Source organism: Nerophis ophidion, linkage group LG06, assembly GCF_033978795.1.
Source record: "Nerophis ophidion isolate RoL-2023_Sa linkage group LG06, RoL_Noph_v1.0, whole genome shotgun sequence".
Lineage (NCBI taxonomy): Eukaryota > Metazoa > Chordata > Actinopteri > Syngnathiformes > Syngnathidae > Nerophis > Nerophis ophidion.
The window spans coordinates 20552376-20579668 of NC_084616.1; the positions used below are offsets into that span (position 1 = coordinate 20552376).

General features: G+C 41.6%; 1 protein-coding gene and 1 long non-coding RNA gene across 3 annotated transcripts in view; both read right to left on the reverse strand.

Moving 5' to 3' along the window:
• The window catches only part of LOC133554352 (uncharacterized), a 65132-nt gene extending 53879 nt beyond the window's left edge, over positions 1-11253 (reverse strand). Inside the window, exon 1 of one of the 2 annotated variants that reach the window (XM_061902968.1) lies at positions 11029-11253. In XM_061902968.1, coding sequence (XP_061758952.1) covers positions 11029-11089 — 61 coding nt within the window. In that variant the 5' untranslated portion in view covers positions 11090-11253. The remainder of the gene's footprint in view (positions 1-11028) is intronic. The other variant, XM_061902969.1, reaches the window with a different exon arrangement.
• A 1989-nt stretch (positions 11254-13242) lies between these two features.
• The window catches only part of LOC133553901 (uncharacterized), a 20952-nt gene continuing 6901 nt past the window's right edge, over positions 13243-27293 (reverse strand). The window contains exon 3 of the long non-coding RNA XR_009806998.1: positions 13243-13408. This is a non-coding gene — a long non-coding RNA (uncharacterized LOC133553901). The remainder of the gene's footprint in view (positions 13409-27293) is intronic.

Below are 27293 nucleotides of genomic sequence, written 5' to 3' on the forward strand. Positions count from 1 at the left end.
TTAAGTAACTCAAAGCGCTTTGACACTATTTGCACATTCACCCATTCACACACTGATGGCGGGAGCTGCCATGCAAGGCGCTAACCAGGTCCCATCAGGATCAAGGGTGAAGTGTCTCGCTCGAAGACACAACGGTAGAAGGTGGGGACTGAACCAGGATCCCTCAGGTTGCTGGCACAGCCACTCTCCCAACTGCACCACACCGTCCCCCACAGAGCAATAAGGAAGCCTTTCTTTTTAACTAACTATTATGATTATTAGTTATACTTTTACTGCTGTTTACTTTTAAGTATGTCTGCTGTAAAACAAGTAAAACAACAACACAAGCCTGCGCTTTTTGAGGGACACTTCAAACATTGAAGTTCATTTAAAAAAATCTATTTTTTAAAAACATTTAACATCGAGAGGAGCCAGATGAGGTGGTTCGGGCATCTGCTCAGGATGCCACCCGAGCACCTCCCTAGGGAGGTGTTTTGGGCAAGGGAAGACCCAGGACACGTTAGGAAGACGATCTCTCCCGGCTGGCCTGGGAACGCCTCGGGATCCCCCGGCAGGAGCTGGACGAATTTGCTGGGGTGCTTAGGCTGCTGCCCCCGCGACCCGACCTCGGTTAAGCGGACGAAGATGGATGGATGTTTTTAAAAGAAAATAAGCCTCAAAACTTTGCAATTTTTAATTCAGGCATCTTAGGCCACAAAAGTTTAAAAAAAAGGAGGGACTGACAGGGCCCCCCAACCCAGCGGCCCCTGGGATGCTTGCTCTTTGCATGTACTCGTCAAAGTGCTTATTTACTTCGCTCCTCTGCGTGAACACAACAAAGACATTCCCAATTAGACGGGTCTGATTCCCCGCCCTGGAGGGGCCGATGACTTCACTGCTGCTACATTCCATGTGGCTTCAATTAAACCCCCTTGATCGCCGTTTCCACGCCGAGAGCGAGACACAAGAAGAGGAGTCACATGGGTGGGATTTACGCAACAAAGAAATGGCAGTAGAAACCTCCATTTGCAAACCCCTCCATTTTTGCTAACTTTTCCATTTACAAACTTTTAGCTGGAGCCAAACACAGTGGGGCAAAAAAGTATTTAGTCAGCCGCCGATTGTGCAAGTTCTCCCACTGAAAATGATGACAGAGGTCTGTCATTTTCATCATAGGTACACTTCAACTGTGAGAGACAGAATGTGAAGAAAAAAAATTGTAGGAATTTCAAAGAATTTATTTGTAAATGATGGTGGAAAATAAGTATTTGGTCAACCATTCAAAGCTCTCAGTGATGGAAGGAGGTTTTGGCTCAAAATCTCATGATACATGGCCCCATTCATTCTTTCCTTAACACGGATCAATCGTCCTGTCCCCTTAGCAGAAAAACAGCCCCAAAGCATGATGTTTCCACCCCCATGCTTCACAGTAGGTATGGTGTTCTTGGGATGCAACTCAGTATTCTTCTTCCTCCAAACACGACAAGTTGAGTTCCTACCAGAAAGTTCTATTTTGGTTTCATCTGACCACATGACATTCTCCCAATCCTCTGCTGTATCATCCATGTATCCATTTTGCCTATTCTTTAAAATGTGGGCGTGGCATGTCGTGTAGTATAATTAGTGCATTTCCGTGTCCATTGAATTAACATCCGGCAGAGACAGTATCCCTCATTATTCTGCGAACCGGCGGCATGCTCCACCATCTCGTGATCTCTTGTCCTTTCAAAAGTGACCCTGAGCTATTTTCATCAGTTCTGTGCGGCATTCAGGGTCGCAACAAATATTACTCTGCAGAAGTCATTGGACGGGGCTTCAATGAGAGTCAGAGCCAGGAATCACCACCACGAAATTAGCGTCAGAATTATGGCTCTTTCAGGGGAGCCGGATCCTGAGGAGCCGCTCTTTTATTTTTTTTCTATAAAAGGTATAAGATCATATTTAGATTACAATAATTCTAATAAACACCAGTATTATTCTCAGTTGATGTTAATAATTAAGAAATATTGCCTATATTTTATTTTTTGTCTGTCTTCTTATAGTAAACATTGCATTAGGGCAGTGCTTCTATAACTGTATTAATATTGTCTTTTTAGTCTTTCACAGAAAATATTAAAAGTGCATCAAATTGCCTGAAATAAAAAAATATAAATATAATAATTTGTTGATTAAAATATTTAAAAAAAATTTGACCGACTCAATCCATTCGATACTGAAAAATTAACTCAATAAATAATAACAAATTCAAATTGATCAGCAACATTAACACAGGAGCGTTATGTAAAGCATGTTAACCAACAAAACAAAACAAAAATAAATAAAACAATGTGTGCTCATTTTTATGATCAATCTAAATAGGGAAGTCAGGATTAATGCTTACAATGGGCAGTGCACAGCTTTTGGAATAATACTGATAAAGCATGTTGTCAATGGCCAGAAACCATCCGATCAAAGTTTGGCGCCATGCCCCGCCCACATTTTAAGGCGTAGGTTAAATTCCTTCGCATTCTATCATCGCCCATATGTCTTGTATCTCTCATTATACTCGCTGTCCAGTTAATCCAAGTCCCTATGAGGAGTTTGTTAAAGTTAAACCCCTTTTTTTCACCGAAAAATGGCAATAAACCATCCGGTCAAAGCTTTCCACCATGCCACACCCACATTTTAAAGCTTAGGCAAATTTTTTTCGCAATTCATCATTGCTTAGGTATCTGGTATCTCTCATTATAATAACGGTTAATTTGGTCAAAGTCCCTCGGAGCGGTTAGTTAAAGTATGAACCCTTTTTTTTGCCGAAAAATGGCCAACAACCATCGGCTCAAAGTTTGGCGCCATGCCACGCCCACATTTTGAAGCGTAGGCAAAACTCCTTTGCAATTTATCTTCGGCCAGCTGCCTTGTATCTTTCAATATAATCGCGGTTCATTTGGTCAAAGTCCCAAGGAGGAGTTTGTTAAAGTACGACCCCTTTTTTTCACCGAAAAATGGTCAACAACCATCCGATCAGAATTTGTCGCCATGCCACGCCTACATTTTAAAACATAGGCAAAAAAAATTTGCAATTTATCATCGCTTATCCGTCTGGTATCTGTCATTGTAATTTCTGTTCATTTAGTCAGTCCTTCGGAGGAGTTTCTTAATGTACGACCCCTTTTTTTCACCGAAAAATGGCCAACAACCAACGATCAAAGAGTGGCGCCATGCCACGCCTACATTTTAAAGCATAGGCAAATTTTTTTCCCAATTTATCATCGCTTATCTATCTGGTATCTCTCATTATAATCACGGTTCATTTGGTCAAAGTCCTAAGGAGGAGTTTGTTAAAGTACGAGCCCTTTTTTTCACCGAAAAATGGCCAACAACCATCCAAACAAAATTCGTTACCATGCCACGCCCGCATTTTAAAGCATTGGCAAAAAAAAATTGCAATTTATCATCACTTATCTATCTGGTATCTCTCATTATAATCACGGTTGATTTGGTCAAAGTCCCTCGGAGGGGTTAGTTAAAGTATTAACCCTTTTTTTCGCCGAAAAATGGCCAACAACCATCGGCTCAAAGTTTGGCGCCATGCCACGCCCACATTTTGAAGCGTAGGCAAAACTCCTTTGCAATTTATCTTCGGCCAGCTGCCTTGTATCTTTCAATATAATCGCGGTTCATTTGGTCAAAGTCCCAAGGAGGAGTTTGTTAAAGTACGACCCCTTTTTTTCACCGAAAAATGGTCAACAACCATCCGATCAGAATTTGTCGCCATGCCACGCCTACATTTTAAAACATAGGCAAAAAAAATTTGCAATTTATCATCGCTTATCTGTCTGGTATCTGTCATTGTAATTTCTGTTCATTTAGTCAAAGTCCTTCGGAGGAGTTTCTTAATGTACGACCCCTTTTTTTCACCGAAAAATGGCCAACAACCAACGATCAAAGAGTGGCGCCATGCCACGCCTACATTTTAAAGCATAGGCAAATTTTTTTCCCAATTTATCATCGCTTATCTATCTGGTATCTCTCATTATAATCACGGTTCATTTGGTCAAAGTCCTAAGGAGGAGTTTGTTAAAGTACGACCCCTTTTTTTCACCGAAAAATGGCCAACAACCATCCAAACAAAATTCGTTATTATGCCACGCCCGCATTTTAAAGCATTGGCAAAAAAAAATTGCAATTTATCATCACTTATCTATCTGGTATCTCTCATTATAATCACGGTTAATTTGGTCAAAGTCCCTCGGAGGGGTTAGTTAAAGTATTAACCCTTTTTTTCGCCGAAAAATGGCCAACAACCATCGGCTCAAAGTTTAGTGCCATGCCACGCCCACATTTATGGCCTTGGCAAAATTTCTTCACAATTTATCCTCGCCCATCTGTATTGTACATTATAATTGTGGTTCATTTAATCCAAGTCCCTAGGAGGAGTTTGTTAAACTACGACCCCTTTTTTTCACCGGAAAATGGCCAACAACCACCTGATCAAAGTTTGGCGCCATGCCACGCCCACATTTTAAAGCATAGGCAGAATATGTTCGCAATTTATCAACGCTTATCTGTCTGGTATCTCTCATTATAATCGCGGTTCATTTGGTCAAAGTCCCAAGGAGGAGTTTGTTAAAGTACGACCCCTTTTTTTCACAGAAAAATGGCCAACAACCATCCGATCAAAATTTAGCGCCATGCCACGACCATCATTTTAAAGCATAGGCAAATTTTTTTCGCAATTTATCATTGCTTATCTATCTGGTATCTCTCATTATAATCACGGTTAATTTGGTCAAAGTCCCTCGAAGCGGTTAGTTAAAGTGTGTACCCTTTTTTTCACCGAAAAATGGCCAACAACCATCGGCTCAAAGTTTAGTGCCATGCCACGCCCACATCTTATGGGCTTGGCAAAATGTATTCGCAATTTATCCTCGCCCATCTGTATTGTATCTCTCATTATAATCGTGGTTCATTTAATCCAAGTCCCTAGGAGAAGTTTGTTAAAGTATGACCCCTTTTTTTCACCGAAAATTGGCCAACAACCATCAGATCAAAGAGTGGCGCCATGCCACGCCTACATTTTAAAGCATAGACACATTTTTTCCCCAATTTATCATCGCTTATCCATCTGATATCTCTCATTATAATCGCGGTTCATTTGGTCAAAGTCCCAAGGAGGAGTTTGTTAAAGTACGACCCCTTTTTTTCACCGAAAAATGGCCAACAACCATCCGATCAAAATTTGTTGCCATGCCATGCCTGCATTTTAAAGCATAGGCAAAAAAAAATTTGCAATTTATCATTGCTTGTCTATCTGGTATCTCTCATTATAGTCACAGTTAATTTGGTCAAAGTCCCTCGGAGGGGTTAGTTAAAGTATTAACCCTTTTTTTTGCCAAAAAATGGCCAACAACCATCGGCTCAAAGTTTAGTGCCATGCCACGCCCACGTCTTATGGCCTTGGCAAAATTTATTCGCAATTTATCCTCGCCTATCTGTATTTTTTCTCTCGTTATAATCGTGGTTCATTTAATCCAAGTCCCTAGGAGGAGTTTGCTAAAGTACGACCCCTTTTTTTCATCGAAAATTGGCCGACAACCATCCGATCAAAGAGGAGCGCCATGCCACGCCTACATTTTAAAGCATAGGCAATTTTCTTTCCCAATTTATTATCGCTTATCCATCTGGTATCTCTCATTAAAATCCCGGTTCATTTGGTCAAAGTCCCAAGGAGGAGTTTGTTAAAGTACGACCCCTTTTTTTCACCAAAAAATGGCCAACAACCATCCGATCAAAGTTTGGCGCCTTGCCACGCCCACATTTTAAAGAATAGGCAAAATGATTTTGAAATGTATCATCACTTATCTGTTTGCTATCTCTCATTATAATACATTTGGTCAAAGTCCCTAGGAGGAGTTTGTTAAAGTACAAACAATTTTTTTTGCAGAAAAATTGCCAACAAACAGTAAATCAAAGTTTGGCGCCATGCCACACCCAAATCTTTTGGCGTTGAAAAAACTCCTTCGCAATACATTCTTAACCATCTGTTTAGTATATGTCATTAAAATCACGGTTCATTTGGTCAAAGTCCTTCGGAGGGGTTAGTTAAAGTACGACCCCATTTTTTGGGCCAAAAAATAGCCAACAACCATCGACTCAAAGTTTAGTGCCATGCCACGCCCACGTCTTATGGCCTTGGCAAAATGTATTCGCAATTTATCCTCGCCTATCTGTATTTTATCTCTCACTGTAATGGTGGTTCATATAATTCAAGTCCCTAGGAGGAGTTTGTTAAAGTACGACCCCTTTTTTTCACCGAAAAATGGCCAACAACCACCTGATCAAAGTTTGTCGCCATGCCACGCTTACATTTTAAAACATAGGCAAAAAAAATTGTTTTTTATCATCGCTTATCCGTCTGGTATCTCTCATTGTATTCTCTGTTCATTTAGTCAAAGTCCCCAGGAGGGGTTAGTTAAAGTAAGAACCGTTTTATTCGCCGAAAAATGGCCAACAACCATCCGATCAAAGTTTGTCGCCATGCCCCACCCACATTTTGAAGCATAGGCAAAACATTTTAGCAATTTATCATTGCTTATCTGTCTGGTATCTCTCATTATAATCTCGGTTCATTTGGTCAAAGTCCCAAGGAGGAGTTTGCTAAAGTACGACCCCTGTTTTTCACCGAAAAATGGCCTACAAACATCCGAACAAATTTTGGTGCCATGCCACGCCCACATTTTAAAGCATAGGTAAAATATGTTTGCAATTTATCATCGCTTATTTGTCTAGTATCTCTAATTATAATCACGGTTCATTTGGTCAAAGTCCATAGGAGGAGTTTGTTAAAGACCCCTTTGTTTCGCCCAAAAATGGCCAACAACCATTGGATCAAAATTTGGCGCCATGCCACGCCCACATTTTAAAGCATAGGCAAAATTCCTTTGCAATTTATCCTCGCCAATCTGTCTTCTATCCGTCATTATGATCACGCTTCGTCTAATCCAAGTCCCTAGGAGGAGTTTGTTAAAGTACGACCCCTTTTTTTACCTAAAAACGGCAGAATGAAAACCAAGATGGCCGACTTCTTGTTTGTTTTCACATATAGGTTCTTGAGACTTTTACATGCGTCCTGTCATCCACGTGAATCTGGTGACAGAGGCTAATTTATTCCAAGTTTTAAGGGGGCGCTAGAGAGTCAATTGAAAAATGTTGTGTCCGATTGATTGAGTGAAACTTTTATTAGTAGATTGCACAGTACAGTACATATTCCGTACAATTGACCACTAAATCATAACACCCGAATAAGTTTTTCAAATGGTTTAAATACTGTGTCCGCGTTAAAGGGGAACTTTATCACAATTTCAGAAGGGTTAAAACCAATAAAAATCAGTTCCCAGTGGCTTATTCTATTTTTCTAAGTTTTTTTCAAAATTTCACCCATCACGCATTATCCCGAAAAACTGCTTCAAAGTGCCTGATTTTCACCATCGCTATATCCATCCGTCCATTTTCCTGTGACGTCACATAGTGATGCCAATACAAACAAACATGGCGGATAGAACAGAAAGATATAGCGACATTAGCTCGGATTCAGACTCGGATTTCAGCGGCTGAAGCAATTCAACAGATTACGCATGTATTGAAACGGATGGTTGGAGTGTGGAGGCAGATAGCGAAAACAAAATTGAAGAAGAAACTGAAGCTATTGAGCCATATCACGACAGACAACGGCAACCAGGATGAATTTGGCGATCGCCTTCAAACCAACGATTGCATCTTTTGACAACTGGTGCAACTTGAATCCGTCGATTGGTAAGTGTTTGTTTGGCATTAAATGTGGGTGGAGGGAAAGGATGTATGTACAAATGTACATACAGCTAGCCTAAATAGCATGTTAGCATCGATTGGATTATAGTCATGCCGTGCGCAAATATGTCTGATTAGCACATAAGTCAATAACATCAACAAAACTCACCTTTGTGATTTCGTTGACTTTATCGTTGGAAATGCATCTGCTCTGAGTGTCGCAGGATATCCACACATCTCCATCATAGCATCACTATCGTCGGTAACGATGCTACGACAGAACAGAACAAACGAGGGACTTTCGCATCTTTTGACCACTGGTGCAACTTGAATCCTTTGATTGGTAAGTGTTTGTTTGGCATTAAATGTGGGTGGAGGGAAAGGCTGGATGCAAATATAGCTACAAATGTACATACAGCTAGCCTAAATAGCATGTTAGCCTCCATTAACGTGGCGTGACCATTGATATGTCTGATTAGCACACTCCACGTAAGTCAACATGAATCCGTCCCTGGTCGTGTTGTTACACCCTCCGAGGCATGATATCTCCAAGGTACGGAAAACAGTCGAAAAAACAGAAAATAACAGAGCTGATTATTGCAGCTGTCTTTAGCACCGAGACACAGCTTGTGTTTCTTTGTTTTTAACACAGAGCGGTCAAGCCAACATGTTTCTCTACGTCAACCAGCATGTTTTTGGATGGGGAAATTGTGATATATATATATCTTACCGGAGACATCATTGGATTATTCTTCCTCCTCCAGTAGCTGTTTAAAAGGCAGCTGTGAGCTTGGCTCCTCACCGCAGCCATCCGACCTCAAGGTATGTCTTTACAATCTCACTAAAACACTATTAAAACAATAAGCAGATAAGGGATCTTCCAGAATTATCCTAGTAAATGTGTCTAATTACATCTGAAACGCCGCCCAGAGCTGTCGCTTTTTATTTTATTTTATTATTTCTTTCCTTTTCTAGTCCTTCCCTATCAATATCATCATCCACAAATCTTTCATCCTCGCTCAAATTAATGGGGAAATTGTCGTTTTTGCTGCTGGAGGCTCCCATTAAAAACAATGTGAGCACCAAAAGTTGCGAACTTTATCGTGGATGTTCTCCAATAAATCCTTTCAGCAAAAATATGGCAATATCGCGAAATGATCAAGTATGACACATAGAATGGACCTGCTATCCCCGTTTGAATAAAAAAATGTCATTCTAGTAGGCCTTTAACTTTAACTTAAACCATCATCCGGTTTTTGACCCGCGACCCCACCCTAATTACATGCACGCATCGGCGACAACTTCATTTCCTGTCGTACAAAAGTTGCAGGGCCCAAACTCCACAAGCATGGTTTGAAAATGTGTGACGTGCGATACCACCGATTGTCTTTCCCAGCTGATACAGAGTACAATTCAGGCTTGTATCAATACCGATACGAAAGTGATAATTTGTGCAGACGTTCCTAGTGTGTCTGGTAGAATTAAAAGAGTTGTGTATTTCAAATAATAACATATTAATAATAATACAGTAATTTATGTAGTATTATTTAATAAAAATAATGTATTATATAATATTTGTTATACTGTTTATTATGTATTCATTAATGCATCCATTATTATATTTTATGTATTATAATTACTTGTATTATTCTTTGTTGTTGTTATTAAGTAGTATTATTTATTTACTATTATATTTATTACAGCATTTTATTTATTATTATTATTACATGTTATGTATTATATTTTTTGCTATATTGTATTACTATTATTATCATTTATTATGATATATTTATTTCAAACTCGACAATGAATAACAATAAAGCTGAGCTAATGCAACAGAAAAAACAAAAGGACAAAATCGCACAAAGTAAACAAAAAAGGTGTCTCAAACCACAACAAAAGGAAGCAAGCATGAACATGGTAACGTCAAAATACCGATAACGAGCACAATTCAGGCTGATATTGGCGATACCGAAGCAATAATTTGTGTGAATGTTCCTAGTGTGCTCGAATTAATAAAGTTGTGTATTTCATATAATAACATAGCATTAAGAATACAGTTATTTATTTATTACTGTTTCATATAAATAATTTATTATATAGTATGTGTTATATTATGTATTATTATTATTATCATCATCATTATTATATTTTATGTATTATAATGTATTATATTTATTGGTATGTTTTATTATTATTATTATTTATCAAATATTTATTCATTCAAACTCTGAAGTATAATAATATATGCATTATTATATTTTATTTATTATAATTGTTATTATTATGGTATTTTTTAATAATTTTTAAACAAGTTATTATATAGTTGTCGTTGTATTATTTATTACTATTATTATTATTGTTATATTGCATGTATTATTATTTTTTTATGTATCACTATTTTTTTATTATTATTAATATTATTATCATTATTATTAACATTTGTTAGTGTATATTTATTTCTTTAAACCCTGAAGTATAACAAAAATCCATTATTATATTTTATTTATTATAATTGTTATTATTAAAGTATTATTATTTATTATTTATTTATTTATTTAATAAGTTATTATATAGTATTTGTTGTATTATTTATTACTATTATGATTTTAGGATTTAATATTATATTTGATGTATTATTATTATTATTATGTATTATATTTATTACCATGTTTTATTATTATTATTATCATTTATTATTATATGTTTGTTTATTTCAACTTTGAAGTATAATGACATATCCATTATTACAGTATATTTTATTTATTATAACTGTTATTATTATAGTATTATTTCTATTATTTATTTGATAAGTTACTATGTCGTATTTTTTGTATTATTTGTTACTATTAACCAGGTATATATTTTATTATATTCATTATTATATTTTATGTATTAATTATATTTATTACTATGTTTTATTATTATTATCACTATTATTATCATTTATTATTATATTTGCATTTATTTAAACTCTGAAGTATATTGAGGTAGTGAACCAACCTAATACAACAGGAAAAACAAGAGGACAAAATCACACAAAGTAAACAAAAATGGTGTTTCAAACCAAAACAAATCAAATTTTAATCAAATTAAGTATTGAGAAGTATTATTAGATCAAAAAGCAAGGTGTAAATTAAAAACTGAACCTCATACTTTTTTTACTCTGAATTCGGGGGGGGGGGGGGGGGGGGTGCTGGAGCCTATCTCAGCTGCATCAGTATCGAAGACAGAAAAAGTCCAAAAAAACCAGGAACTTACCACCGCGCAGCAGCAGCGTGCAGAGCGCCAGGGCCACGGCCATGCTGTGGATCCGCCACATGGTCAGAGGGAGTTGTGAGTGCGTGCTGCTGAAGGGGGGGAGGAGGAGATGGAGAGGACTTTCCTGTCAGGTCTGGGTGAGCGGGACAGACAAGCTGGATAAAGTCCGCCTTGTTCTCTGCAGTTCTTTATATGCTCCCTTCTCCTCTCTCTCTTTCTGTGTGTGTGTGTGTGTGTGTGGGTGGGTGGGTGTGTGTGTGGGTGTGTGTGCACCGACCACACCCCTTTTCAGTTATGCCGTTTCCCCTCTGTGCAACTGTCCTGCTTCCTCCCGTCATTTTTAGCCTGAAATAATGTTTGTGACGTGTGGAGAACCCACAGGACCTGGTTTCTAAACTAGATTGTACCGTGAAATTCCGGACTGTAAGCCACTACTTTTTTTATGACGCTTTGAACCCTGTGGCTCCTAAGACGGTGCAGATGGAGAAAAATCCCATAAACTGAGAACAGCCATGGTAAAAATCAAATGCAATGGAAAGGGTGTTTTATTGTTCTATGGCGCCATCTGTTGGATGAGTATGCTCACTACAGGTGTCCTTTCTTTAACGGGTAGTGCTCTTAAGTGCCGTGTTGGTCTTCCAACTGTCCATAGCGTTTCTACTCTTATCGATTCTTCATTTAACAAGTTTTACCATATAACTAAAACAATTCTTACTTACTAATGCGTCCCATGTGTGAAGTCTGTCGGAGTGTTTTCATGCAAAAATGTACGTGCTGTTGTAATGTAACAAAGCTAGCGTCGTTAGCATTAGATAATATGCTAACATGTTTACGAGTGTCTGTTAGTATTTATTTACTTTTTTACAACTGGAGTCTTCCAACCGTCCATAGTGTTTCCACTCATACAGATTCTTCATTTAAGAAGTTTTTCAATATAACTAAAACAATTCTTACCTACTAAGGTGTCCCATGTGTGATGTTTGTCGGAGTGTTTTCATGCAAAAATGTACGTGCTGTCGTAATGTAACAAAGCTAGCGTCGTTAGCATTAGCTAATATGCTAACACGTTTACGAGTGTCTGTGTTAGTATCTTATTTTTACAACCGGAGTCCCGTGTTGGTCTTCCAACCGTCCATAGCGTTGCACCTCGAAAGATTCTTCATTCATCCCTATGTAAGTTTTACAATATAACTAAAACAATTTTTACCTGCTAAAGCGTCCCATGTGTGATGTTTGTAAGAGTGTTTTCATGCATATTTGTATGTGCTATCGTAATGAAATCAAGTTAGCGTCGTTAGGTTTAGCTATTATGCTAACACATTAACGAGTGTGCTGGTTTGTATTATTAACTTTTACGAGTGTCTGTGTTATTGGTTTTTTACAACCAGAGTGCTGTGTTGGTTTTCCAACTGTCCATAGCGTTTCTACTCATAAAGATTATTCATTCAACATTTGTAAGTTTTACAATATAACTAAAACAATTTTTACCTACGAAAGCGTCCCATGTGTGATGTCTGTCGGTGTGTTTTCATGTATATTTGTATGTGCTATCGTAATGTAATAAAGCTAGCGTCATTAGCTTTGGCTAATATGCTAACACGTTAACGAGTGTCTTGGTTTGTATTATTAACTTTCAACTGCATTCTTTTAGTATTGTTATCAGTTTCACAAATCCCTTAGTAAATTCACCAATTTGTCACCGTGGAGTTATTGAGTCTGAGAGCTGGCATGCGCAGCTAGTGGGTCCATGACGATGACTTCTGTTTTGTTTGATCAGCTGTTTTACTGCCCTGTGACAAACACAGTTTGGAAACAATTAAGGTATGTAAATACACCTTCAGTGTAAATAAGTAATTTAACCAGGTATATATCTGCAGCTTATAGTCCAGTGCGGCTAATATATGGAACAATTTTTTATTTATTTTTTTAGATTTAGTTGGTGTGGCTTATATACCGGTGCGCTTTATATGCCGGAAAATACGGTAGTGGTAGTGGGTGTGTTGCGTGTGATCTACTTAGACAGCACGTGTGATTGCAAAGTGGTGCAGACCGCCTTATTTAAATGAGGATGTTGCATGTACTTTCACCATGGAGACACTCATTGTGAACGACTCCAGCCGTCACCGTGTGGGTTGCATGGACCATTCAGGAAGGACATCGCTGAGCAGGTTTGACTCTCGTTTAATCTTCCAATAAACAAAGCTTCAGTGTCAATCGGCTCCTCCTCCTCCGCTGCTCGTCTTGGTCAGCTTATCAGCTGCCGGTAATGTTGTCTTCCCCTGGGGCTCCTTCTCGGATCGTTCTTGATTTGCTTCTGCTGTAGTCCTGCGGATACTCCACCTCTTCCTCTTGATCTTTCCTCCTTCTCCCCTCTTAAACACTGTGAGGAGATAGGCAAATTGTGAACCGGTGTGTGAGGTACGCACCTGATTTCTATTGCTGCAGCGTCGCTCCGCTGCATTCTCCGCCTCCGATTGTTTGCTCCATTATATATATATATATATATATATATATATCCATCCATTTCCTACCGCTTATTCCCTTTTGGGGTCGCGGGGGGCGCTGGCGCCTATCTCAGCTACAATCGGGCGGAACGCGGGGTATATATATATATATACATATATATATATATATAATCTCCTCACTTTTGGCCTGACGCCAGCTCTCTGTGACTGGGTGCTGAACTTTCTCACAAACCGGCACCAGTCAGTCAGAGTCGGCAACCAGACATCAGGCACAAAGGTTCTAAGCACAGGGACCCCCCAAGGCTGCGTGCTGAGCCCCCTGTTGTACACCCCCTCCCACACGACTGTGTTGCCTCCCAGAACAACACCAGTATCATCAAGTTTGCAGATGATACTACGGTCACCGGACTGATCACCGGGGGAGCTGAGGCAGCGTACAGAACCGAGTTAGCGGAACTGGTGGCCTGGTGTCAGGATAATCATCTCTCCTTGAACACAGGCAAGACCAAGGAGATGATTATTGACCCACGGAGAGGGAGTGCACAGTACACACCTCTGTACATTGGGGGGGACAGAGGTGGACAGGGTGAAAACCTTTAAATAACTCCGGACCCACATCAGTGAGGACCTCACCTGGGCTCACAAAACCCAACAAACAATAAAGAAAGCCCAGCAGCGACTGTACTCCCTAAGAAGGCTGAGAAAATTTGGCATGCCAACCAAAAAAATTCTCAGCAACTTCCATAGAAGTACGGTTGAGAGTGTCCTTACCAGCTCAGTCTGGTATGGAAACTGCACTGCTAAGGACAGGAAGGCACTCTAGCGAGTGATTAAAACTGCTCAGTACATATCAGGAGCAGACTTCCCCTCACTACTGGACATGTACTCTATACCAGGGGTCACCAACACGGTGCCCGCGGGCACCAGGTAGCCCATAAGGACCACATGAGTCGCCCGCTGGCCTGTTCTAAAAATAGCTCAAATAGCAGCACTTACCAGTGCTGCTATTTGAGCACCTCTATTTTTTAAATTGAATTTATTTACTTGCAAGCTGGTCTCGCTTTGCTTGACATTTTGAATTCTAAGAGAGACAAAACTCAAATAGAATTCTAAAATCCAAGAAAATATTTTAGAGACTTGGTCTTCACTTGTTTAAATAGATTCATTTATGTTTTTACTTTTCTTCTTATAACTTTCAGAAAGACAATTTTAGAGAAAAAATACAACCTTAAATATGATTTTAGGATTTTTAAACACATATACCTTTTTACCTTTTAAATTATTTCCTCTTCTTTCCTGACAATTTAAATCAATAATCATCACCACCTGGTGGGGAGTTGGCTGCGATGGTGGGGGAGGATGCCGGACAGACCTGGCAGGCCCAAACGCATTGTGAGGGTCTGCTGGGAACGTCTGGCAGAGTCTCCTGTCAGACAAAGTTTCAATTCCCACCTCCGGAACTACTTTGAACATGTCACGAGGGAGGTGCTGGACATTGAGTCCGAGTGGACCATGTTCCGCACCTCTATTGTCGAGGCGGCAGATCGGAGCTGTGGCCGCAAGGTAGTTGGTGCCTGTCGGGGCGGCAATCCTAAAACCCCTTGGTGGACACCAGCGGTGAGGGATGCCGTCAAGCTGAAGAAGGAGTCCTATCGGGTCCTTTTGGCTCATAGGACTCCGGAGGCAGTGGACAGGTACCGACAGGCCAAGCGGTGTGCAGCTTCAGCGGTCGCGGAGGCAAAAACTCGGACATGGGAGGAGTTCGGGGAAGCCATGGAAAACGACTTCCGGACGGCTTCGAAGCGATTCTGGACCACCATACGCCGCCTCAGGAACGGGAAGCAGTGCACTATCAACACCGTGTATGGTGCGGATGGTGTTCTGCTGACCTCAACTGCGGATGTTGTGGATAGGTGGAAGGAATACTTCGAAGACCTCCTCAATCCCACCAACACGTCTTCCTATGAGGAAGCAGTGCCTGGGGAATCTGTGGTGGACTCTCCTATTTCTGGGGCTGAGGTCGCTGAGGTAGTTAAAAAGCTCCTCGGTGGCAAGGCTCCAGGGGTGGACGAGATCCGCCCGGAGTTCCTTAAGGCTCTGGATGCTGTGGGGCTGTCTTGGTTGACAAGACTTTGCAGCATCGCGTGGACATCGGGGGCGGTACCTCTGGATTGGCAGACTGGGGTGGTGGTTCCTCTCTTTAAGAAGGGGGACCGGAGGGTGTGTTCCAACTATCGTGGGATCACACTCCTCAGCCTTCCCGGTAAGGTTTATTCAGGAGTACTGGAGAGGAGGCTACGTCGGATAGTCGAACCTCGGATTCAGGAGGAACAGTGTGGTTTTCGTCCTGGTCGTGGAACTGTGGACCAGCTCTATACTCTCGGCAGGGTTCTTGAGGGTGCATGGTAGTTTGCCCAACCAGTCTACATGTGCTTTGTGGACTTGGAGAAGGCATTCGACCGTGTCCCTCGGGAAGTCCTGTGGGGAGTGCTCAGAGAGTATGGGGTATCGGACTGTCTTATTGTGGCAGTCCGTTCCCTGTACGATCAGTGCCAGAGCTTGGTCCGCATTGCCGGCAGTAAGTCGAACACATTTCCAGTGAGGGTTGGACTCCGCCAAGGCTGTCCTTTGTCACGATTCTGTTCATAACTTTTATGGACAGAATTTCTAGGTGCAGTCAAGGCGTTGAGGGGTTCCGGTTTGGTGACCGCGGGATTAGGTCTCTGCTTTTTGCAGATGATGTGGTCCTGATGGCTTCATCTGACCGGGATCTTCAGCTCTCACTGGATCGGTTCGCAGCCGAGTGTGAATGAGAATCAGCACCTCCAAGTCCGAGTCCATGGTTCTCGCCCGGAAAAGGGTGGAATGCCATCTCCGGGTTGGGGAGGAGACCCTGCCCCAAGTGGAGGAGTTCAAATACCTAGGAGTCTTGTTCACGAGTGAGGGAAGAGTGGATCGTGAGATCGACAGGCGGATCGGTGCGGCGTCTTCAGTAATGCGGACGTTGTACCGATCCGTTGTGGTGAAGAAGGAGCTGAGCCGGAAGGCAAAGCTCTCAATTTACCGGTCGATCTACGTTCCCATCCTCACCTATGGTCATGAGCTTTGGGTCATGACCGAAAGGATAAGATCACGGGTACAAGCGGCCGAAATGAGTTTCCTCCGCCGTGTGGCGGGGCTCTCCCTTAGAGATAGGGTGAGAAGCTCTGCCATCCGGGAGGAACTCAAAGTAAATCCGCTGCTCCTCCACATCGAGAGGAGCCAGATGAGGTGGTTCGGGCATCTGGTCAGGATGCCACCCGAACGCCTCCCTAGGGAGGTGTTTAGGGCACGTCAAACCGGTAGGAGGCCACGGGGAAGACCCAGGACACGTTGGGAAGACTGTCTCCCGGCTGGCCTGGGAACGCCTCGGGATCCCCCGGGAAGAGCTAGACGAGGTGGCTGGGGAGAGGGAAGTCTGGGTTTCCCTGCTTAGGCTTTTGCCCCCGCGACCCGACCTCGGATAAGCGGAAGATGATGGATGGATGGATGGATTTTTTTTTTTTATTGTAAAGAATAATAAATACATTTTAATTTGATTCTTCATTTTAGCTTCTGTTTTTTTCGACAAAGAATATTTGTGAAATATTTCTTCAAACTTATCATGATTAAAATAAAATAAAAAATATTCTGGCAAATCTAGAAAATCTTTAGAATCAAATTTAAGTCTTTTGAATTTCTTTTGAAATTTTTGTTCCTGAAAATCTAGAAGAAATAATGATTTGTCTTTGTTAGAAATATAGCTTGGTCCAATTTGTTATATATTCTAACAAAATGCAGATTGGATTTTAACCTATTTAAAACATGTCATCAAAATTCTAAAATTAATCTTAATCAGGAAAAATGACTAATGATGTTCCATAAATTCTGTTTTTTATTTTTTCACAAAGATTCGAATTAGCTTTTTTTTCTCTTCTTTTTTTCGGTTGAATTTTGAATTTTAAAGAGTCGAAATTGAAGATAAACTATGTTTCAAAATTTTATTTTCATTTTTTTCCTGTTTTCTCCTCTTTTAAACCGTTCATTTAAGTGTTTTTTTTAATCATTTATTCTCTACAAAAACCTTCCGTAAAAGAAAAAAAAAATGTACGACGGAATGACAGACAGAAATACCCATTTTTTTATATATACCGGTATATAGATTTATTTATTAAACGGAAATTGAGTAAATTGGCTATTTCTGGCAATTTATTTAAGTGTGTATCAAACTGGTAGCCCTTCGCATTAATCAGTACCCAAGAAGTAGCTCATGGTTTCAAAAAGGTTGGTGACCCCTGCTCTAGCGGGACCACCGGCAGAGCACACAATATCATAAAGGACAGTACACACCCCCAGCACAGTCTTTTCAACCTCCTACCATCAGGCAGACGATACAGGAGCCTAAAAGCCAGGACTGTGAGACTGACAAACAGTTTCTACCCACAGGCCATCAGGCTTGTGAATGCTAGCTCTCCCCATTTATTTTTATCTTCTGAACAAAAGACAGCTACCATGACCACCCCCCGAACTGTGGACCATCACTGTAGACACGTTTCACCTTTGATCACTAAAGACACTTTCAAAGGCCTACTGAAATTATACATTAATTTGAGCGAGGATGAAAGATTTGTGAATTAGGATATTGATAGTGAAGGACTAGAAAAAAAAGAAGAAAAAAAGCAACGGCTCCGGGTGGTGGCAGTGGGAGCATTTCAGATGTAATTAGACACATTTACTAGGATCATTCTGGAAGATCCCTTATCTGCTTATTGTTTTATTAGTGTTTTAGTGAGATTTTAAAGATTGTAAAGACATACCTCGAGGTCGGATGTCTGCGGTGAACACGGCAGTGTCTCAGAGAGAAGCCGAGAGCCAAGCTCACAGCTGCCTTTTAAACAGCTGCAGCAAGACGACGAATAATCCAATGATGTCTCCGGTAAGATACATATCACAATTTCCCCATCCAAAAACATGCTGGTTGACGTTGAGAAACATGTTTGCTTGACCGCTCTGTGTTAAAGCTTCACAACAAACAAAGAAACTCCGACTGTGTCTCGGTTGCTAAATACAGCTGCAATCCACCGCTTTCCACCAACAGCATTCTTCTTTGACGTCTCCATTATTAAATGAACAAATTGCAAAAGATTCAGCAAAACAGATGTCTAAAATACTGTGTAATTACGCCATGAACAGAGACAACTTTTGGCCGTGTTTGGTGCAGCGCTAATATTTCCTGACAGTCCGTGACGCCACGCATAAGCGTCATCATTCCGCAACGTTTTCTACAGGAAACTCGCGGGAAATTTGAACAATGTGTAATTGATGAAATGCATATTTTAAAGGCCTACTGAAATGAGATTTTCTTATTCAAACGGGGATAGCAGGTCCATTATATGTGTCATACTTGCTCATTTCGCGATATTGCCATATTTTGGCTGAAAGGATTTAGTAGAGGACATCGACAATAAAGTTTGCAACTTTTGGTCGCTAATAAAAAAGCCTAGCCTGTACCGGAAGTAGCAGACCATGTGCGCGTGATGTCACGGGTTGTAGGGCTCCTCACATATTCACATTGTTTTTAATGGGAGCCACCAGCAGTAAAAGCAATTCGGACCGAGAAAGCGCCAATTTCCCCATTAATTTGAGCGAGGATGAAAGATTTGTGAATTAGGATATTGATAGTGAAGGACTAGAAAAAAAAAAAGAAAAAAAGCAACGGCTCCGGGCGGTGGCAGTGTGAGCGTTTCAGATGTCATTAGACACATTTACTAGGATCATTCTGGAATATCCCTTATCTTCTTATTGTTTTAATAGTGTTTTAGGGAGATTTCAAAGATTGTAAAGACATACCTTGAGGTCGGATGGCTGCCGTGAACACGCCAGTGTCTCAGAGAGAAACCGAGAGAGCCAAGCTCACAGCTGCCTTTTAAACAGCTGCAGCAAGACGACGAATAATCCAATGATGTCTCCGGTAAGATATATATCATAATTTCCCCATCCAAAAAAATGCTGGTTGACGTTGAGAAACATGTTTGCTTGACCGCTCTGTGTTAAAGCTTCACAACAAACAAAGAAACTCAGACTGTGTCTCGGTTGCTAAAGACAGCTGCAATCCACCGCTTTCCACCAACAGCATTCTTCTTTGACGTCTCCATTATTAAATGAACAAATTGCAAAAGATTCAGCAACAAAGATGTCTCAAACACTCTGTAATCACGCCATGAACAGAGACGACTTTTAGCCGTGTTTGGTGCAGCGCTAATATTTCCTGACAGTCCGTGAGGCCACGCATAAGAGTCATCATTCCGCGACGTTTTCTGCAAGACACTCGCGAGAAATTTGAACAATGTGTAATTGATGAAATGCATATTTTAAAGGCCTACTGAAATGAGATTTTCTTATTCAAACGGGGATAGCAGGTCCATTCTATGTGTCATACTTGATCATTTCGCCATATTTTTGCTGAAAGGATTTAGTAGAGAACATCCACGATAAAGTTCGCAACTTTTGGTCGCTAATAAAAAAGCCTTGCCTGTACCGGAAGTAGCAGACCATGTGCGTGTGATGTCACGGGTTGTAGTGCTCTTCACATATTCACATTATTTTTAATGGGAGCCACCAGCAGTAAAAGCAATTCGGACGGAGAAAGCGCCAATTTCCCAATTAATTTGAGCGAGGATGAAAGATTTGTGAATTACGATATTGATAGTGAAGGACTAGAAAAAAAAAAAGAAAAAAAGCAACGGCTCCGGGCGGTGGCAGTGTGAGCATTTCAGATGTCCTTAGACACATTTACTAGGATCATTCTGGAATATCCCTTATCTGCTTATTGTTTTAATAGTGTTTTAGTGAGATTTCAAAGATTGTAAAGACATACCTCGAGGTCGGATGGCTGCGGTGAACACGCCAGTGTCTCAGAGAGAAGCCGAGAGCCAAGCTCAGAGCTGCCTTTTAAACAGCTGCAGCAAGACGACGAATGATCCAATGATGTCTCCGGTAAGATATATATCATAATTTCCCCATCCAAAAAAATGCTGGTTGACGTTGAGAAACATGTTTGCTTGACCGCTCTGTGTTAAAACTTCACAACAAACAAAGAAACTCCGACTCTGTCTCGGTTGCTAAATACAGCTGCAATCCACCGCTTTCCACCAACAGCATTCTTCTTTGACGTCTCCATTATTAAATGAAAAAATTGCAAAAGATTCAGCTACAAAGATGTCTCAAACACTCTGTAATTACGCCATGAACAGAGACAACTTTTAGCCGTGTTTGTGCAGCGGTAATATTTCCTGACAGTCCGTGACGCCACGCATAAGAGTCATCATTCCGCAACGTTTTCTACAGGAAACTCGCGGTAAATTTGAACAATGTGTAATTGATGAAATGCATATTTTAAAGGCCTACTGAAATGAGATTTTCTTATTCAAATGGGGATAGGAGGTCCATTCTATGTGTCGTACTTGATCTTTTTGCCATATTGCCATATTTTGGCTGAAAGGATTTAGTAGAGGACATCGACGATAAAGTTCGCAACTTTTGGTCGCTAATAAAAAAGCCTTGCCTGTACCGGAAGTAGCAGACCATGTGCGCATGATGTCACGGGTTGTGGAGCTCCTCACATATTCACATTGTTTACAATCATAGCCACCAGCAGCGAGAGCGATTCGGGCCGAGAAAGCGACAATTTCCCCATTAATTTAAGCGAGCATGAAAGATTTGTGGATGAGGAAAGTGAGAATGAAGGACTGAAAAAAGAAAAAAAAAAGGCGATTGCAATGGGAGCGATTCGGATGTTATTAGACACATTTAATAGGATAATTGTGGAAGATCCCTTATCTGCTTATTGTGTTACTAGTGTTTTAGTGAGATTATATAGTACCTGAAATTCGGACGGGTGTGGCCACGGGTGTGTTGACGCCAGAGTCTCTGAGGGACGTCACGGCAGCTGCAGCAGAACGGAAGCTCCGCTGATGTCTCCGGTAAGAGGCGACTTATTACCACAATTTTCTCACCAAAAACTGCCGGTTGACATGTTCGCTTGACCGCTCTGATCCATAGTAAAGCTTCATCTTTGGGAATTTTAAACAAGGAAACACCGGTTGTGTTTTTGTGGCTAAAAGTGCTCCACCTCCATCTTTCTACTTTGACTTCTTCATTATTAGTCGAACAAATTGCAACAGATTCAACAACACAGATGTCCAGAATACTGTGTAATTATGCGATTAAAGCTGACTACTTATAGCTTGGATCGGGCTGGAAAATAATATCCGCTACAACCCGAGACGTCAAACGCACCCGTCATCAAACCGCGATGTTTTCAACACGACACTTTGCGGGAAAATGAAATTCTTTTTTTCCAATAATTTTCGAACATGGCCAGCACGGTGGAACAGGGGTCTCAAAATACAAAGGTCCTGAGTTGTCAAATCATTCTTATGTATTTCCTTGAATTGCCGCAGGGCATATAGTATGCGCCTGCCTTGATTTACTGCCGGGTCAAACTCGCTTCCCAAAATAATTAGCGCATGCTGAGTATTACCGCCTGGTTAAACTCGTGACGTCACGAGTGACACTTCCCCTGTCATCATTTTCAAAATGGAGGAGGCTGATTTCAATACCGCTAATTTGAAATCGCATAAAGGGAAGAAAATTAAGAGCTATTCAGTAGGATTTAAGGTCCAAGCTTACATCACACTCAAATTTGTATTGCATACCTTTGGTAAGTGCCGGAGTGAGACAAGGTTTTAAAATAATTAGCTCATGCTTACTTTTATCGCATGCCTTTGGTAAACACAGGAGTGAGAAGAGGTTTTAAATTAATTAGCGCCCCGGCGGCAATTCAAGGAAATACAGTATGTGGAGTTTGCATGTTCTCCCCGTGACTGCGTGGGTTCCCTCCGGGTACTCCGGCTTCCTCCCACCTCCAAAGACATGCACCTTGTCACACCTATGGATCATGTTTTGTTTTGCCACGTTTTAGTTTTTGGACATTCAGTCACATTTTGCACTTCCTGGTTTTGTTTGTTTCCATGCCAACCCATTAGTTTCCACCTGGTCCCTTTAAGTCACGCCCCGATCCTCAGCCTCTCACACCTGCTTTCTGTTACCACAGCCAGTACTTAAGTCATTTGCTTTCTGTTCATCATTCTGGGAACTTTGACTTTTGTAGATGCCTGCATATTTTGACCACGACCACTCACCCTTCATGCCTTGCCACGCTGCTACTTTATTTTGACTACGCCACGTAAGCCTTTTGTATTTTTTGCCTCAGTGCTAGTTTTTGCTTTATTGAGTATCTTTGATAGTATCTTTTGTTTATTCATTATCATTCATGCCAATCGAGGAAGTGTTTTTGTTTATATTTTTGTAGCCAAGTTCTGTACCTCATTATGAGCGCCCTTAGTTTGTTTATTTTTTATTATAGTGTTTATATAAACAAATATGTACCTGAACTCACGCTGCGTCGAAGGAGCAAAACAAATCCACACCACAGTCCTGACACACCTGGGGATAGGTTGATTGGCAACACTAAATTGGCCCTAGTGTGTGAATGTGAGGGTGAATGTTGTCTGTCTATCTGTGTTGGCCCTGCGATGAGGTGGCGACTTGTCCAGGGTGTATGCCACTTCCGCCCGAATGCAGCTGAGATAGGCACCAGCGACCCCTCCGCCACTCCGAACGGGACAAGCGGTAGAAAATGGATGGATGGATTAGAATGAAACTTTTTCTAAACAGGTTACAGGTTAGAAAACCTCTTTCTGGTTGTGCGACGATGGCCTTAAAACAAATATATTTATATTTACTTATTTATTTATTTATTTTTTTAAAGGCCTACTGAAACCACTACCGACCACTCAGTCTGATAGTTTATATATCAATGATGAAATCTTAACATTGCAACACATGCCAATACGGCCTTTTTAGTTTACTAAATTGCAATTTTAAATTTCCCGCGAGGTATCCTGTTAAAAACGTCGTGGAATGATGACACGTGCTTGTGACGTTATTGGTTGTAGAGGACATTTTAGCCCAGCACCACACGGCTAAAAGTCGTCTGTTTTTATCGCATAATTACACAGTATTTTGGTCATCTGTGTTGCTGAATCTTTTGCAATTTGTTCAATTAATAATGGAGACATCAAAGAAGAATGCTGTTGGTGGAAAGCGTTGGATTGCGTGCTTTTTGCAACCGAAACACAGCCGGTGTTTCTTTGTTTGCTGTGAAGCTTTAACACAGAGCGGTCAAGCGAACATGTTTCTCTACGTCAACCCGCAAGTTTTTGGGTGAGAAAATTGTGATATTAAGTCGGCTCTTGAGCGGATTATGCGACCTCCTCCTGCAGCTGTCCAAAAAGGCTGCTGTGATCTTGGCTCCTCCATTGGCTTCTCTCAGAGACACTGGCAGTGGTAATGAGAAACAGGTGTGAGAGGCTGATGATCGGGGGGTGACTAGGGGAAACTAATGAGTAGCTATGGTAACAAAACAAACCAGAAAATGAAAAGACAGAACCAAATGTCCAAAAAACCACACCGAACATGACCAAAACAAAACATGATCCATAGGTGTGACAGTCTGACTTTATAATCTCACTAAAACTCTATTAACACAATAAGCAAATAAGGGATTTTCCAGAATTATCCTAGTAAATGTGTCTAATAACATCCGCCGTCGCCTTTTTTATTTTTTATTTTTAAGTCCTTCACTCTAACTTTCCTCATCCACGAATCTTTCATCCTCGCTCAAATTAACGGGGAAACTGTCGCTTTCTCTGTCCGAATCGCTCTTGCTGCTGGTGGATATGATTATAAACAATGTGAGAGGATGTGAGGAGCCCTACAACCCGTGACGTCACGCGCACATCGTCTGCTACTTCCGGGACAGGCAAGGCTTTTTTATTAGCGACCAAAAGTTGCGAACTTTATCGTGGATGTTCTCTACTAAATCCTATCAGCAAAAATATGGCAATATGGCGAAATGATCAAGCATGACACATAGAATGGACTTGCTATCCCCTTTTCAATAAGATCATCTCATTTCAGTAGGCCTTTAAATCCAGTTTTAAATTTTAAATTGATTTAGAATCTGAATCGGATTGCAGCAGGAACGCACGAATGCATTGAGAGGCTCAAAGCCAACAAAAGTCTCCGCATGACGTCATCGGACAACGCAGCAACCTTCACAACACACCCAAAGTATCGCTTCTACTTCCCGGTTCCGACTCGTGTACTGAACGTGAAAAACCTCATTAAAAGCAAATGTGTTGGCGTTCGTTTTGAGAGCAAACAGAAAGTGCAGCTTGGTAGCGTACAAGTCTGAAATGATTTAAATGATCCAAATCATGTACGTTATTAAGATATTTTGCCACGTCAGCAGAACGTGACAATAGATGTAAGGTATGTTCCAGACCTTCAGGGCTGGGCGTTCACTCCTGTTCACACAGATGTTCTGGTCCTGACATTCTGCCAGAACCACATCTGGAAGCACTGCTGCCTTGTTGCTGTTTTTTTTTAGGACTGCCTGGAGTCTAACAAAGCAACCGTACGAGACACATGGAGGTGATATCTACTTGAAATGTTTGGTGTATCTGCAAAGGTTCATGTTGGCGTAAAACACCAAGGTCACTCGACTTGTTACTCTCCAAGCAGCAAAGACACGCTTTGCCGGGATAACATGAGCAGGAACGTTTGGTGGGTGTGGTTCCTGCAGGAACTGTTTTACAAGTCGCAACTTTTTATGACCTCTGTTTAAAACCAGGGGGTGTCAAAACAATAACATAACTTTGCGAAGGCTAATTTATCACCATCTTGTGGTCAACATGTATAAACACAGTCAATGACCAATTAACATGCTTTAATTGCCACTCTGTGCAGCAATTTAATTATGTAACATTATGCAGACAACCTTCCCTAGTCATGGGGCAACAAAAAAAATTTAAATCCAACCAACAGACATGGTCACACATACCACAATATAAAAAATGTGTGGATATTATGAAGAAGAAAAAAACATCCATGCACAATAAAAAAGTCTAAATTACACCCTTTTAAATCCATTACAAAGCATGATGGGAAAAAAAGCAAAACATTATCTCCACATTTATCCACGTGTGGCGCATTTTAGCTGCTTGATATTTAGGATTGATCACAAAGCTTTACAGAGGTCTAGTGGGAGCAAGTCTAGTGGGGAAAAGTCGGGACAAGTATAATGGGGACAGATCTAATGGGGACAAGTCTAGTGGGGACAGGTCTAGTGGGGCCAGGTATAGTGGGGACAAGTCTAGTGGGGAAAAGTCGGGACAGGTCTAGTGGGGACAAGTCTTGTGGGGAGAAGTCTAGTGGGGACAGGTCTAGTGGGAATAGGTATAGTGGGCACAGGTCTTACGGGTAGGAGGCTAGTGGGGACAGGTCGAGTGGGGACAAGTCTAGTGGGAACAGGTCTTACGGGGACAGGGCTAGTGGGGACAAGTCTAGTGGGGACAGGTCTAGTGGGGACAAGTATGGTGGGGACAGGTCTAGTGGGGACAAGTCTAGGGGGATCCGGGCTAATGGGGACAAGTCTAGTAGGGAAAAGTCTGGCGGGTGCAAGTGTAGTGGGGACAAGTCTACTGGGGACAGGTATAGTGGGGACAGGTACAGTGGGGAAAAGACTAGTGGAGACAGGTCTAGTAGGAACAGGTCTAGTAGGGACAAGTCTAGTGGGGACAAGTCTTATGGGGACAGGTCGAGTGGGGAAAAGTCTAGTGGGGACAAGTCTTATGGGGACAGGTCGAGTGGGGAAAAGTCTAGTGGGGACAGCTCTAATGGGGACAAGTCTAGTGGGGACAGGTCTAGTGGGAATAGGTATAGTGGGCACGGGTCTTACGGGACAAGGCTAGTGGGGACAAGTCTAGTGGGGACAGGGCGAGTGGGGACAAATCTACTGGGGACAGGTCTATTGGGGACAAGTATAGTGGGGACAAGTCTAGTGGTGGAAAGTCTAACGGAGACAGGTCTAGTGGGGACAGGTCTAGTGGGGACTAGTCTATTTCGGACAGGTCTAGTGGGGACAAGTTTAGTGGGGACAGATATAGTGGGGACTAATGGGGACAAGTCTAGTGGGGACAGGTCTACTGGGCACAGGTCTTACGGGGACAAGTCTTGTGGGGACAAGTCTAGTGGGGACAGGTATAGTGGGCACAGGTCTTACGGGGACAAGGCTAGTGGGGACAAGTCTAGTAGGAACAGGTCGAGTGGGGACAAGTCCAGTGGGGACAGGTCTAATGGGGACAAGTCTAGTGGGGACAGATTTAGTGGGGACAAGTATATTGGGGACAGGTCTAGTGGTGGCAAGTCTAACGGAGACAAGTCTAGTGGGGACAAGTTAGTGGGCACTAGTCTACTACGGACAGGTCTAGTGGGGACAAATCTAGTGGAGACCGGTATAGTGGGGACTAATGGAGACAAGTCTAGTGGGGACAGGTCTTATGGGGACAATGCTAGTGGGGACAAGTCTAGTGGGGACAGGTATAGGGGGAACAAGTATGGTGCGGACAGGTTTAGTGGGGACAAGTCTAGTGGGGACAGGGCTAAAGGGGACAAGTCTAGTAGGGAAAAGTCTGGTGGGCGCAAGTGTAGTGGGGACAAGTCTACTGGGGACAGGTCTAGTGGGTGTTAGACTACTACGGACAGGTCTGGTGGGGACAACTCTAGTGGGGACATGTCATGTGCACAGGTCTTACAGGGAAAAAGCTAGCGGGGACAAGTCTAGTGGGGATAAGTTTAGGGGGGGCAGGTCTAGTG